General features: G+C 38.8%; 1 protein-coding gene across 4 annotated transcripts in view; it reads left to right on the forward strand.

The window, feature by feature from the left end:
- TESK2 (testis associated actin remodelling kinase 2) overlaps positions 1 to 13,256 on the forward strand; it is a 104,264-nt gene that overhangs the window by 47,002 nt on the left and 44,006 nt on the right. For all 4 annotated transcript variants that reach the window (XM_064665361.1, XM_064665362.1, XM_064665359.1 and 1 more), the window contains exon 3: positions 7,793 to 7,914. In XM_064665361.1, the coding sequence (XP_064521431.1) occupies positions 7,793 to 7,914 (122 nt within the window). The remainder of the gene's footprint in view (positions 1 to 7,792; positions 7,915 to 13,256) is intronic.

The raw sequence follows: 13,256 nt of genomic DNA on the forward strand, positions 1-13,256 counted from the left end.
GAAATTGTGTGGTGTATTTAATTAGATACTTGTGTAAGAAGGAGAACCTAATTGTCAAGAAGAGCAGTTTCATGAAGTCTTAAATAACAAGAAACTAATTAGAACTTTTGCTGAAAGTTATTAACTGTATCAGTTTACAAAAGCTGAAATATCTTCAAGGAAGCAAAATGTGGCTCCTTCATGCTCCTTGCTCTCTTCTTATTTGTGTTTGTGGTCAAATTTTAGTGCTGTAACTGTGATTATAGTAGCAATAATTGTATGCCAATGGGGTCTGTTCTGAGAGTGAGACAGACTTCCTTACTCATGTACAGTAATGTTTATTTGAAAGATTTATGAAGGAAATGTAAAGAAATTATTTCTGCCTCAAACAGAACTTTCTGTCAAGGTTCCCACACAGATTTTGAAAACAAAGCCAACAAATGTATTTGATGAATACCAGCGATGACATTATTGGTGTAGTGGAGGGACTCTATGCTCAGTACCAAACTGTTTATATACTGTGAAAGACCAAAGGTGCAATCTTATGTCAGGAAAACTCAGTTCTAAGTGTTTTCTGCTTCAAAAGCATCTGCAGATTATGTAAATATCATTATCTTTCATACAGGGTAAACCCATAGTAACAAGGGAAATATTTAACTATAAGTATTAAAAATTAAATAGGAAAATAGGAACACAGATACAGTATCTGATTATGTATTATCTCTGGATGTTACAACAGTCATTTGCAGATGTCAGTCTTCCAGTTTTGTGGCAGGTAGATAGGAATATCATCTCCATTTTATAGATAGAGCCAGAGAGGAAATGAATGAAAGGAAGTACCATCCTCAAGGTTGCTCAGTGAACTGAGGAATAGCTAACATTGAATATTAAGAATAAGCTCCCAGTTCTGTACTTCAAACTCAATATTTCTTTTTCTTTCCTGACTGTGATATTAGACCCAGGTATAAATTACATAGTTGAGCTATTTACTGAGGTTGTGATAAAACAACACTTACCTGGTGTCCATGGTCCTTGTTCTTGATTGCAGGGGGAAATTTATAGGGGTACATTCTGCTGAACTTGCTACAAAATCAGTCAGCTTCCCCACCCTGGGTTGTGCCTGATTATCTCTCATCTCAAACTGTGGAACAATAGTCCTCTGATGAATTTGTGCTTTCTCTCAAAATAAGCCTGTAGTCTCTTTTTGCCTTTATGGTTTGATTGAGATCAAGTTAATGGCAGAGATACGTGCACAGATTCCTATCAATAAATGGTTTGTTTAAAATAAATGGGTGCTCTATTTTGGGCTCTGGTTCTCCATTACACTGGGCAACGAAGAAAAACAAAATGCAAAAGAAAAATTGAGTGTTTTTTTTGTCACACAAGTGGATTTACAAACTATCAATGGTACTGCTGTCATGCTAATTGTAAATTCACTTTAGTTTGGTAAAAAATCAGAGGATTTGTTTGACTGTAGGTATAGAATATTCTGTAGTAATTGAACTTGTTACTTTCCTGAATTGGTGATGCTAGAAGCTACTAAAGTTATCAAAACAGGACCTTTGTTTGATGACCAATGCCAAGCTTTTGTACTAAAGGGAAAACAGTAGTATCCAACTTTTTCTGTGTATTTCTCTCAAATCTTTTTAGTAGTGGAAATTAGTAGAGCCACAATTACTGTCAGGCTTTTAAAAGGTTTTGGGGTTTGTTTTGTGCCTAATTTCTGTACATCTTCTGAACCTGTGCTAAAGCTCTTGTAACACATGCTGACTAGTTTTGTTTGGCAAACTTTTGTTACACTTGGCAGGCCTCTCTCTTGCTGCAAGAAGTCAGAGTATAGTGACATTCTGTATTACTACTCTGAAAACAGCTACAATCCCATCTGACTCCCTGGCATCGACACAGCAGCTTAGTATTATCTGGACCAATGTATTTCTTTAAGCTTCTATTTGTCACTGCAAATTTTCCTAAGGACATGAGATTTTTGGACTTGATATAGGCATCACTGCTACGGAGATGTGAGTCTGGCAGTGGGTACATCTTGATATTTAGAAAAACATTTGAGATTCCAGACTTATAAACACTGTGATCTGAGCTGAAGAACAGGTTTGTCTTCTCAGCTGCAGGGAGCTTTCTTCAATCAACCATAGAGCTTAGGTATTCTTTTAACACATTCGTCCTCGAGCCATGAATAGATGTCCCTGTAAGTGTGATGACTTGGTGGCTTGACTGTGAGACTTGGATAAAATACAGGTTACCCTAATTTTTTCTTTAAGATTCCCTCTCCTGTCACAGCAAGAAAGTCTGTTTTTGAGAGAAGTCTTGTATCAGAGCCAAATGCTGGTCTGCTTCCCTGTGAAAGACTGTTTCCCTGTCATTTAGCAGGGACTCTTACGATGAAACCTTTTTTCTTTAACAGTGATTACTTCTATCATTTCACGTGCCTCAAGAGCTTTGTCAGCTCAGTCAATTGAAGTTATCCTGTATAGCACAGTTAGTGCAAATGGCCTAGAAAGGTAACTAAGGGAATGTCTTCATCTCTTGTCATCACAAGAGGAAATACCTGCAAATCAGATGAGGACGGAGGCTGTTACAGAAGGGAGGTTGATAGAAGGTGGCACAGATAAGTACAAGACTCTTCAGCCTTTGCTGTACATGTCACTGGTGTGAAGGCTGCAGGCTGAATGTGGAGGAAATCCTTGAGCTGGTGAGTGTAAGGTTGGTGAGCCAGTATAAGTAAAAATAGTACATGCAGCATTTTTGTGCATAGTACAGTGACCTCAGAAACGGGAAGCAAACTCAGGGAAGGTCATGTATTTGGACTAGAGGGGACTGCTTTTGAAATGGTGCTTTGGACACATGGCAGCAAAGGCAAAGGTGAAATGGCCAATGAAGACCACAGTGTGTAAAAGAGTGAAGAAAGAATTGTTGTGTGTGCTAGAGCAGCAATGTGATTTTATGGACTAGGCTGTATGAGGAAATATCTGTAAATGTATTTAAGCAGCGAGGCTGGATGCCAGAAAAGGGGAAGGTAAGGAAAAACTGGAAAGAAATTAAATGAGGCTTTGGAAGAAAACTGTGACAAAATACTTCCAGCTATATAATGATGATTTGGAAAATAATGAAAATGCAGTGGAAAACTAGGGGCAAAGCTGAAAGCTGTGTTGGCAGATTTATAATATCAGTATTAGGAAATGTTCTTCAGATGTTTATGCTAAGGCCACCTGGAAAGGTACGATGAATACAGATCAAAAAGGCCTTGTGAAAGATGAAATCAGGCTAGATTTCAGCTATTGCTTAAACATGCCTCCCCTTCAGTCCAGCAGAAAGTGGAAGTAGTGTAAATGTTTGGATTTTCAGAGAGCCCTAATAGATCTGTATGATGTAATAAATAATTATGTAAATTATATTTAATTTCTTTTAATAATAAAGAACTTTATAGCTAAGCAGCAAGCTGAAAATTAAACCTATCAATTTTTTTCAGGATAGTCCTCCTGTGAACTTGATACAGCATTTATATAGTGACTAGTTCTTTGGAATGTGAGCCCTGCTTAGTCATTATTATGAGATTTCTTTTAAATACATTACTGGTTCTTTACCTGGATCCAAGACTTTCTCACTTGCTTGTAAAGGAAGGGATAAGGTCCAGGATCAGAAAATGGTTTGGAGTGAGCAGGCAGGCCATGCTGCTTAGCCATAGCCAGGTCAAAGTGCAAAGTACTTTGATCCTAGAAGAATCAGAGTGCAAAAGGACAGTTTATCTCCCTGTCAGCAATAAAACAGGGAGGCAATATCTGGTTACTGTGACCTTGGAGATGGAGAGACACACACAGGTAAGCAGACTGAGAAGTCAGAAGCATGTGCAAAGCAGCTGTAGGATTGTCAGAATGTTTCTAAGCAGAGACACTATGATCCAGACGTTGCTGAAAGGTTACTTGGTCTGATATCCAAGGAGCCCTAATTAATAATAATGTCGGCAGCTTTAAAAGCTTTGCAGCAATCTCCAAGTTGCATCAGTGAAAGGTTTGAATTGCATCAGTGAGTCCCTGTTTATGTTGAGTATACAGGCATATGCCTGAGGCAAAGTGCCTTGTAAACAAATGTTAAATTGGATCAGCAGTATTGCCAAAATATTTACTAGTTTTTCTTCTGGAGCGGTCAGGTGGTTGAAACATCACTTCCATGCTTTCATTGCACAGAGGTGACCTGAAAGGAGATGGAGGATTAAAAAGAAGTAGTTTGGCAGGGTTTTGGCAAGGGATACCAGAATAGACACAAATTTTGTGTAGGGTGTCACTGACGGGTAGGGAGGCACAGAGGGTGTGTGAGTGGCAGCGCTTTCTATATCAGGGATTGAGAGTTTGACCAAGACCTGAAAGACAGAACCTGTCAGTTCCTTGTTGTCAGTCTGTTCTTCCCACAGAAATACTGTTTGCCAGCAGTGCTTCAGGGGAGAGAACACTGTTAGCCTTACCGTGATTCCAAGTGATTAGCATTGTGCTCCATAATATACAAACGGATATTTGATTTTATTCATAATATTGACTACTGTCCTATGGAGAAAGATGCCCTTTCGCCTCCAGATCTGCTTCCTCCTCCTTGCTTAAAGGGTAGCTAGCTAGAGAGGAAGAGTCCTTTTTTATTTTCCCACCTCTGCTTTGATTTGATTAGGAATTTTGCTGTCCTGTCAGATTTGGCAGGAATACATTCTCCAACATCAGAGCAGTATATGGAACTTCAAACAAAATTGCTAGTGTTACCTTACAGTGGCCCTTTAAGTGAAACAAAGCATAGTGCAGTGTTGGCTGCTATTTGGAGAGCAGCTACATGGACAGAAAATGCTGCTCTATGTGCTGGAAATCTGAGCTATTTCCAAGGATGGGGAAAACGGTTTTATAAAACAAATAAAAGAACCCCCCCCTCAGATGTCACCACAGAATCTCGTTCGGTCTGACAATAGAACAGAAGAATAGCCTAAAAAGGAGGATGAAAAATTTTGTCTTTGCAAAGGCAGCTCAGTTTTCTGTGTATGTGGAGTCAGTACTGTGGGCAGTCAGACCTTTGAACAGCAGTTGCTGACCACTTCCTCTTGCATATCAGACCTGAAAATCCAGGGAGCATGTAGGACACAGTGCCTCAAAAACTTACCCACCTTCTTTTCTGAGGTTTCCTTAGCTTAAAAGGAGCAGTCAGAACAAGGAAAAAGATCCTATGATAGATTCTACTTTTACCTCAGAGTTGAGGCAAAAGAACTGGAAATTTTGGTGTAGAACTGAGTGAATTATAGATATGGCCAGGAAATTAAGAGGTAGCTGGCAGAGTTAATGAGAAGGCAAATACTGTTCAAGACCACACTCCATCAGAGTTCTTGCTCACCTTCTACCTCTGTTCATTCCCTTTTGGCAGACCTTGAAGCTTCTGTGTCAGTGGAAGGCTCATTCTGAGTAAGTTCTGTTTAGAGGCTCTCTCTGCCTGTAGGATTAAAGTTTCTTCAAATCCTTTTCCATTCCCTGAAAACCCCAAATTACTCTACCATAACACCCAACATTCCTAACCCTCTTCCATTCCCTGAAAACCTCAAATTATTCTACCACAACACCCAAGATTCCTAGCCCTTCTCTCAGGTGTTGATTGAGCTACTTCTGTGTATAGATTCAAAGCATAGTCCTTTTTAAATTTAGCATAGTCCTTTAAATTTACATTGTTGGAACAAATCTTCCTTTCTTAAGACTATGAAAGCCTTTTAAATTTTTTTTCCCCCTCACCCAAGGCATTACTCCTAATAAAACTAATGTATAACTAAAATTTGTTTTAGAAGTCTGTATATATTGACATTGACCTGTCCAGCTTAGCTTGTTTATTCAAATTGGCTGGGTATGCAAAAGCTGCGTAAAATTAAAAATTCATGAAAGCACACAATAGACACAAGAAACCTGGCAAGTAACAATAAACCTCATCCACTTAACATGCAATCATCCTCCTTAAAACCAATAAGCATGCCAAACAGGCAAGACAGGTTGTGTGCAGAAGGATTCTAGATTATCTTGTTATAATGCACTAAAGCTGTAGTTCAACCAGTTTTCTTTTAAAGCCAATATTACCACAGAAAGGAGGAGTCCCACGCTTATGAACTTGCTGTTGGTTTCTACTTTCAGTGCTGGTTTCTATGTCCTCCACCCCCTTTCTCTGATCCTTCTTGCACTGGGATTACTGGGTGACTGTAGGTGAGGCATCTGAGGAGCTCATTTACATAGGCAGGGGAAGCAGGAGGAAAAGCATCCGAAGGTTATTTTTCTACTCCCTCGGCCCCTCGATGTTGTTTTCCACACTTATCTGGGATGTTTCCAGTGCTGCCCTATACCTCAAACTAGGATGGGAAGGGGCAACTCGGAAGCGTTTAAGCAGGCAGACACCTGAAACATGACACCCTCTCCTCCCAGTGCATCCCTGTGCTGAATTCATGTGCTTTGTGTGTAGATGAGAGTGTTTGGCTAAAATATGCCCCTTGTTGTTGCAGATACGGTGTGCAAATAAAACTTGAAAGGAGGGGTATCCCTCGCTGCCACAGACCTACCAGGGAGCCTAAAACCATACCCTACTTTTTTCTTGCACCTGCTTATCATGAGTTCAGCTGTTCCTTCTGTAATTAACATAATTAATTAACAATTTAATTAATTAAATAAACAGCAATTAACATATCACAGCTTACTGGAAAAGATGTGCAGAGTCTTCTGGAAAAAAAGCAGGCAGGCTGCTGTTGTTTAAAACATAGGTAGTTTGTGTGTACCTACATCATAATGGAAATTTCAGTTTTAAATTAGAAAGCTGATGAATCTCTTAAATTCTTGCAAGACAGACTTTCCTAAACTAATCTCCATAAACATGAATCAATTTGCTATGGGGGTAGTTCAGTATTTTGGGAACTGTGTGTTTTCTGTGTATGAGCTGCAGGTACCAATGTAGGGAGAAAATGGTGACACAGTTTCCATGAATACTACCAGTATGTGTGTGGGAATGCCCAACTGCAGGGAAATTCAAAGGATTGGCAAGCCTTACATTATGGTGACAGCTCCTTTCTCACAGTAGCACACATCTACATAACATTGGGCTGTTGACAGATGGGCTGGTTTGAGAGTATCAAGTTAAAAATGGCCACAGTCACACCGGGGAAGGTGACTCCCAACTGGGTGCTGGTTCTCTGCAGTTCCTGGAGAAATCCTCTTTTTCATGCCAACACTCTGCAGCCAATACTGACACCCTGGTTGAGGCAATACCATGTCCAGGAACCTCTCTCTGCTTTGCAGCAGGGGTTGGGGGTTGGCACAAACGCTTTCTGTCCACTCAGTGTGTGAGCTGGTTTGTAGTCTTGGTTCAGAAGTAAATTTTGAATACCTCCACAATCTGCCCTGTAGCCATAACCAACTGTTCCTCTCCTTCTGTGAACAATGACAGCAACCACTGCAGGGGGTAAAAAAGAGGGATATGGGTGGAATGAAGGTGAGTTTCGTAGATCTTGGAGAAGAAGCTTTTTCTCTGTGGACAAATAAGTGGTTTCCTTCACTTGTATTAAGAAGCTGATAATTTTTTTCAACTTCTCAAGCTTTCTGTCATTGTGAGTTGCAAGAGAAGAGCAAAATGCCTTTTCCTATTTGCATAGCATGCTTATGGAAAGTCATGTCTGTGATAAAAACTGCAGAAATTGGAGTCTAGCTCATCATTTGTCATGAAAGGATCTCTACATTGTACTACAACATCACTGGGTTTTCAGCCTTGCATTTCACATCCTCACGATTTTTTGCTTCTATCATTATAGGTAAGGCACAGAACTTCAGACCAGGTAATGGCTTTGAAGATGAACACACTGAACAGCAACAGAGCAAACATGCTGAAAGAGGTTCAACTTATGAATAGACTCTCACATCCAAACATCTTAAGGTACACTGGCTTTTTTCTGAATTATATAGAGATAAGTTGTCTTTAGTAAGGCTGTCCTATTTTCTTTTTTCTTTTTTTTTTTGTTATACTGTATCTTTTGTGAATGTGTTAGGATCAGTTGCTAATTTAATAGAAGAAGAGGAGGAGGAAGAAAAGACTTGAGAGAAAAAACCCCAAAACATCCCACGGACGTGATTTTGGTATCTGGAGTTTACCAGCAATGAGTAACTTATGTCAGAGGAAAAAACAAGTGTTCACATTTTAAATTTCAAATGAATCAGTAAAGTGATATGAAGAGGGAAATTTGGCTTCTTTCCGTGAATTTAAATTATTGCAAATTTAACACCATTCAAATAACCTATGGTTACTAATCTTACAGATCAGCAATGCAAAGTGCCATAGCTGCTGCTTATTTTTAGGTCTGCTTCCTAGTTTTTAGCATTTTCTTATTGTAGTATTACAAGGTGGTGTAAGAGGGACAGAAGAAAAGAAGCTAGAGTTGAACTAATCTGATTTATCTGCTCCTGAAAGGAAAAAGGTAGTTCTTGCTTTGCAATAGATTTCTGCATGCAAATCCAAAATGTTTCAATGTGTATCTTGTAATTTCTTGAATCTTTTTAGTCTTGGTTACTCTTCTATGATGCTGTGACAAGTAATTAACATAATTAGCTGAAGCCATAACATTATGAAATTTAAAGGTGTGATGTCAGTGCACCAAATAACCAGTTCTCCCAAACTGCTGTTGCACAGCTGGGATCCAGTTTTGATCTCAGGCAGTACATCTCTTCCTGAAAAGCTTTGGAGACACTGAACTTTTTCACTTAATTTCCTCTTTTTCACCTGTCTGTTAAATAGTACAGACATAGTACTGATTCCTAAAATCCTTTATAAACAACTTTTGGGGTCCTTAAAATCCTTCATCAACTGATGTGTAACAATAATATTTCCTTCAGTATTTATGAGGACACATATTGGAAGCATTTTAAATATCTGTAGGAAGCATTCCATTAGTTCATGTCTGTTTTCTGGTTTTTTTTCTTAAAACCTCAAAAACCTGTGAACTTAGAGAATTTTTACTCGTAGTAAACTGTATTGGTTTTATTACAATATATTTACTCAAGTATTGTAGTAATCTGTCCTTAATTACAATTCTTAGTCTATTTTCTCTACTCTGTTCCCAGCAATTCCTCCTTCTGTTTGGTTGGGTGTTTTTTTTTTTTTTTTTTTTTTTTTTTAGTTCTCCCATTTTTTGAAATTTAAATTTTATTATCTATCTGGCTTTTTAGATTTCAGGATTGTTAATTGGTTCTTATTTTAAAAAAAAATCTATCTCTACAGCTCTGTTCAAAATGAAGAATTTGATTTGGGTTGGGGTGAGGGAAAGTAGGAAGGGAGTAGTTTGACAGGCAAAAAGTTCAGTTGCACCTTACTGTAACTTTGCTCCCCCTTAAATGGAATTACTGAGGTGTTGCTGAAAACAAAAGTTATTGTGCTCAGTCCTGAGTAATTGCTGAAATTTAAATGTTTTATGTTGTCTGAGAGATCATATCTCTGATATACTGGTCCCCTCTGGCCTTAGAGCCTGTGAATAATTTGAAGTCAGGGGTGTTGCACAGATGGTCCTGAAGGAAGAACAATAGTGTATTGATTTATGCCTGAAGGAGAAAAGGAATTTCATTTGGTCTCCCAGTTATTACCCAAGATTGATAGAGAAATCTTTGTCTCTGTGTGCTCAACTAGGCAGTTATGAGTGAATACATCAGAAATAAATTACTTAAATAGGAACAGTTTATCTTTGCATAGAAAAAGAAGGAAAGAAGTTTTTTTGAAGGAAAAACTGCATTTGATTTATTAGTTGCTTGATTTGAGGCTTCTTCTGAGAGAGTTGGTTGTCTGGTAAAAAATACTGCAAAGACATTGCTACAGAAAATGCAAATAGGAAAAGAGTGTTTAATTTTAGTTTATTCTTTTATTGAAAAATTTGCCCTTACAGTACTAAGTGGTGAGAGGTTGTATTGCTGGTTTGACAGCATTGCATTGTCAAAGAAGAGCAGCTGGAGTTGTATTGCTGAGAGGCCTCTAGGAAAACGTTCTACAGCAACGTGTTCCCACTGAAATGTTTTCTGGGATTATTTTTGGAAATTTTAAGCCTGTATTAGTATTTAAAGGGAACATCCTTTTCCAAGAAGTTCTAATGTATAACTTCTCCAGGGACTATGAGCTACTTCAGCTTGCTGATAAATATTATTTTCTTCACTTAATTTCTGTCCTTTGGAGTTCTTCCTCCATATTACTGAACAAGGTGTTTTGTCACTAGCATCAAGTTTACTTCTCTATTGATTAGTCACTGAATCTCTTCCACATGCCTTGAAGGTGTACTCTGCTTTTTATGTAATATACACCTCTGAGCTTCTTCATATTCTGTAAGCTCTGGGACTACCTACTGTTAATTTATGCTGTAAAAAAAGTCCACTTTCCTTAGTGCTGATCTGTTTTTAGCCAGTAAGGATGCGAGTGGGTTCTTAGGCTGAAATGTTGAGATCATGTTGTGCAGTGCTTGATTGTAGTGGGTAAGGGCTGTGAGGTGCTCTGATATCAAATGGCTTGTAAAATTATGAAGCTGGTCAGATACTGGCTTTACAGCCTCCAAATTTCTTCTCTCAACCCACTTCAGCATGTGCAGTTTAAATTCACTGCACACTTTTAGAAAGTGAATGTCAGGTTTAGCAATGATGCATTTATTTTAGTGTACTAAAATATTCCTTAAGCTGAGTGTGTGGTTGTATTTTTGAATGTGTCCTGATGCTTTGGTACCTAAAATTGGTAATTCAATCAGTGTTTTTGTCCTATAACTTTTGTAGTTTATATGAACTAAGTGATATGGAGGAGAGGTTCATTATTATCCTTTACTCATCCCTTTGTCAGTGCTCTAAAATGTATAGCAACATTTTACAAGCTGTCAGTGATGTTACTGCAAAGATTTGGTGGTTTTGCCATTGGTTGCACTGATGTGAATAATAAATACTGCTGACTATTTAAACCTGCTTTTGCTTCTGTGCTGCCCATATCAATTCCTTTTTGGAGTTACAGATGCCTTTTGAGGTTTTTGATCCAGACTGTGATCACTGTTGTGGACTGTGTTTGTCAGTAGTTGCTGACTTCCTTCCATTCCTTAGCTCAGTAGAGATCACCTGGAGGCAGGTCCATGTTTTTGCCTTAGTGCCACTTTTGTACTGCTTGAGGAGATGGAGTTGGGTTAAGGTGTTTCAGTTGCTCTGCTTCTGATATTTGGTGAAGTACCAATCTGAGTATTTAGGCTTTGAAAGCAACATGCCTTCTTATGCATGGCATGAAAGGCTGACTTTAAATCTCCCCACTCATTTCACTGTTTCTGCACTTGAATTCTGCTCCTGGCCAGCTGTGTAGATCCATCTTGATCAGAAGACTGATGTAAGTGAAGAGTTAGTTTTCACTTACTAAGTCCCCAGTAAGTATACTGTCCCCATGGTAGGATCATAAAGATTCCAGTGGTCAAATATATGAGTATATATAAATTTTTAATGTATTTTCCATCAAGAAAATGAGAAACTGCCCTCTCTTAGAGGGTTTATTTTGGCAAAAATGGAGCCTCTTTGTCAGTCTGTTAAGGATATTTTACAATAGATGAGTCCAGCTTTTGCAGCTGCCATGATAGTAAAAACTAAGGGATTTAGGAGTTTTGTTTGTCTCCCTTTCTCTTGTTTCCCATTTCAGCTATCAGATATGATTCCAGAAGCAGGATATATGATAACTATAATGGAGTAACTTTTTGTTCAGTCACTGTCTGGTGTTCTTAGCAAACTATGTATGAAAGAGCTGCTTATTTTTTTGGTTTTTCCCCAGGGACACTTCAGGAGTGGACAGGGAAGAAACAGACAAAGGGTGTTCATGTTTTATTCTGTTTCTACCATCAACTTCATCTCCTGTCTTCACCTCACTCCTGCATACAAGCTAAACATGGAGAACTAAAATGCTTTTCTGCCTCTGATCTCCATTTCTCCCTGCTTTGGGTGTGGGATGTGCTGGTCCTATCACATCTTCCCTCAAAACAGATGGGGAGGGGATGCATGAAAAAGTGAGCTGGACTTCTGGTTTGTCCCATGTGATGTTTACTTGAACCACTTCAATACAGGTTGGGTGATACATGGCAAGACTGTAATTGCTGGGGGTAGGGAAAGCAGAGGTTTGGAGCATTTCTTCACTTCCTTATTAGCTTATGTCCTATTTAAAGAGCAGTGCTGTTCAGGGCTTGGGTCAGATCTGGTACCAGAGTTAAGAAAGGTTTGGTGTATGCTTGTAAATGTGTTTTACTGTTTTGCTGCTTCCCTGAGTGCTGATGTGCTGCTGTAGTCATGAGTTTTTACCCAAATCAAAGTAAGAAAATAGGGCTGTGAAGGACTCAAGAAATCTCTGTCCTTTTGCTTTGGGCTGGGAGCCTTTGGGCTGCAGCCTGGGAGACCTGATAGCTTCTCATTTTGGTAATACCATGCAAGTGTGGTTTTTTTCATATTCACAAGTGAAGTGCTGTGCTACCAAAGATTCCCTGTCTCCTGTGCTGTCTCTTAAATTAGGGTGTCTTCAATTTTGAGATAGAATTTCAGTCTTTAATATCACGACTGTTTGCATGAAAAAGTATTTCTTTATTTGGTCTGTACCCCGGGGACTTCAGTTAAACCATTCTGTGCACAGAAAGCCTCAGCTCATGTCTTAAGTGCTCTCGTGGGAGCTCTTGGAGGTATTGCTGCATGTTTGGCTGTGAGCATGAAGGCAGATTGACTCATTGATTAAACCCACCTCCTTGTGCCTGCATGCACACAAATAGGCACACAGTGTGTGCATATTCCATGAGCTTCTTTCAAGGAGAATTTTATTTCATCTCCTTTGAGACAAATCTAGCACCCTGAGAACACAATACCAGGGGTTTTTCTGTGTGCAGTATTCTCCTTTCAAACCTTCCTTTCTGTGAAATTACTTGTGATGGACTTTTGTTACAATAGCCAGAAGGATGGATTTTGTCTTTTAACATCCTTTGTCATATTGAAAAGTGCTTTAACAGGAAAGAAGATTACTTTTCCTTCTCTTTGTGTAATGTGATTATCAAAAAGGACTATTTCAGGAATGCAGTGTACAAGGCAGCAGAAGAGAGGCTATATGTGTTGTGTGTAGTATGTTACAGAAAATGATAGATTAAATGCCTTACCTCTGTCCAGAATCAAAATGCCAGTGTAGAAAACTTAAAATACATTTTTAATCTACCACGGTGCCTAAAACATTAATGCAGACTTAATATTCTTACCCTCTTT

Source organism: Pseudopipra pipra, chromosome 9 (genome assembly GCF_036250125.1).
Source record: "Pseudopipra pipra isolate bDixPip1 chromosome 9, bDixPip1.hap1, whole genome shotgun sequence".
Lineage (NCBI taxonomy): Eukaryota > Metazoa > Chordata > Aves > Passeriformes > Pipridae > Pseudopipra > Pseudopipra pipra.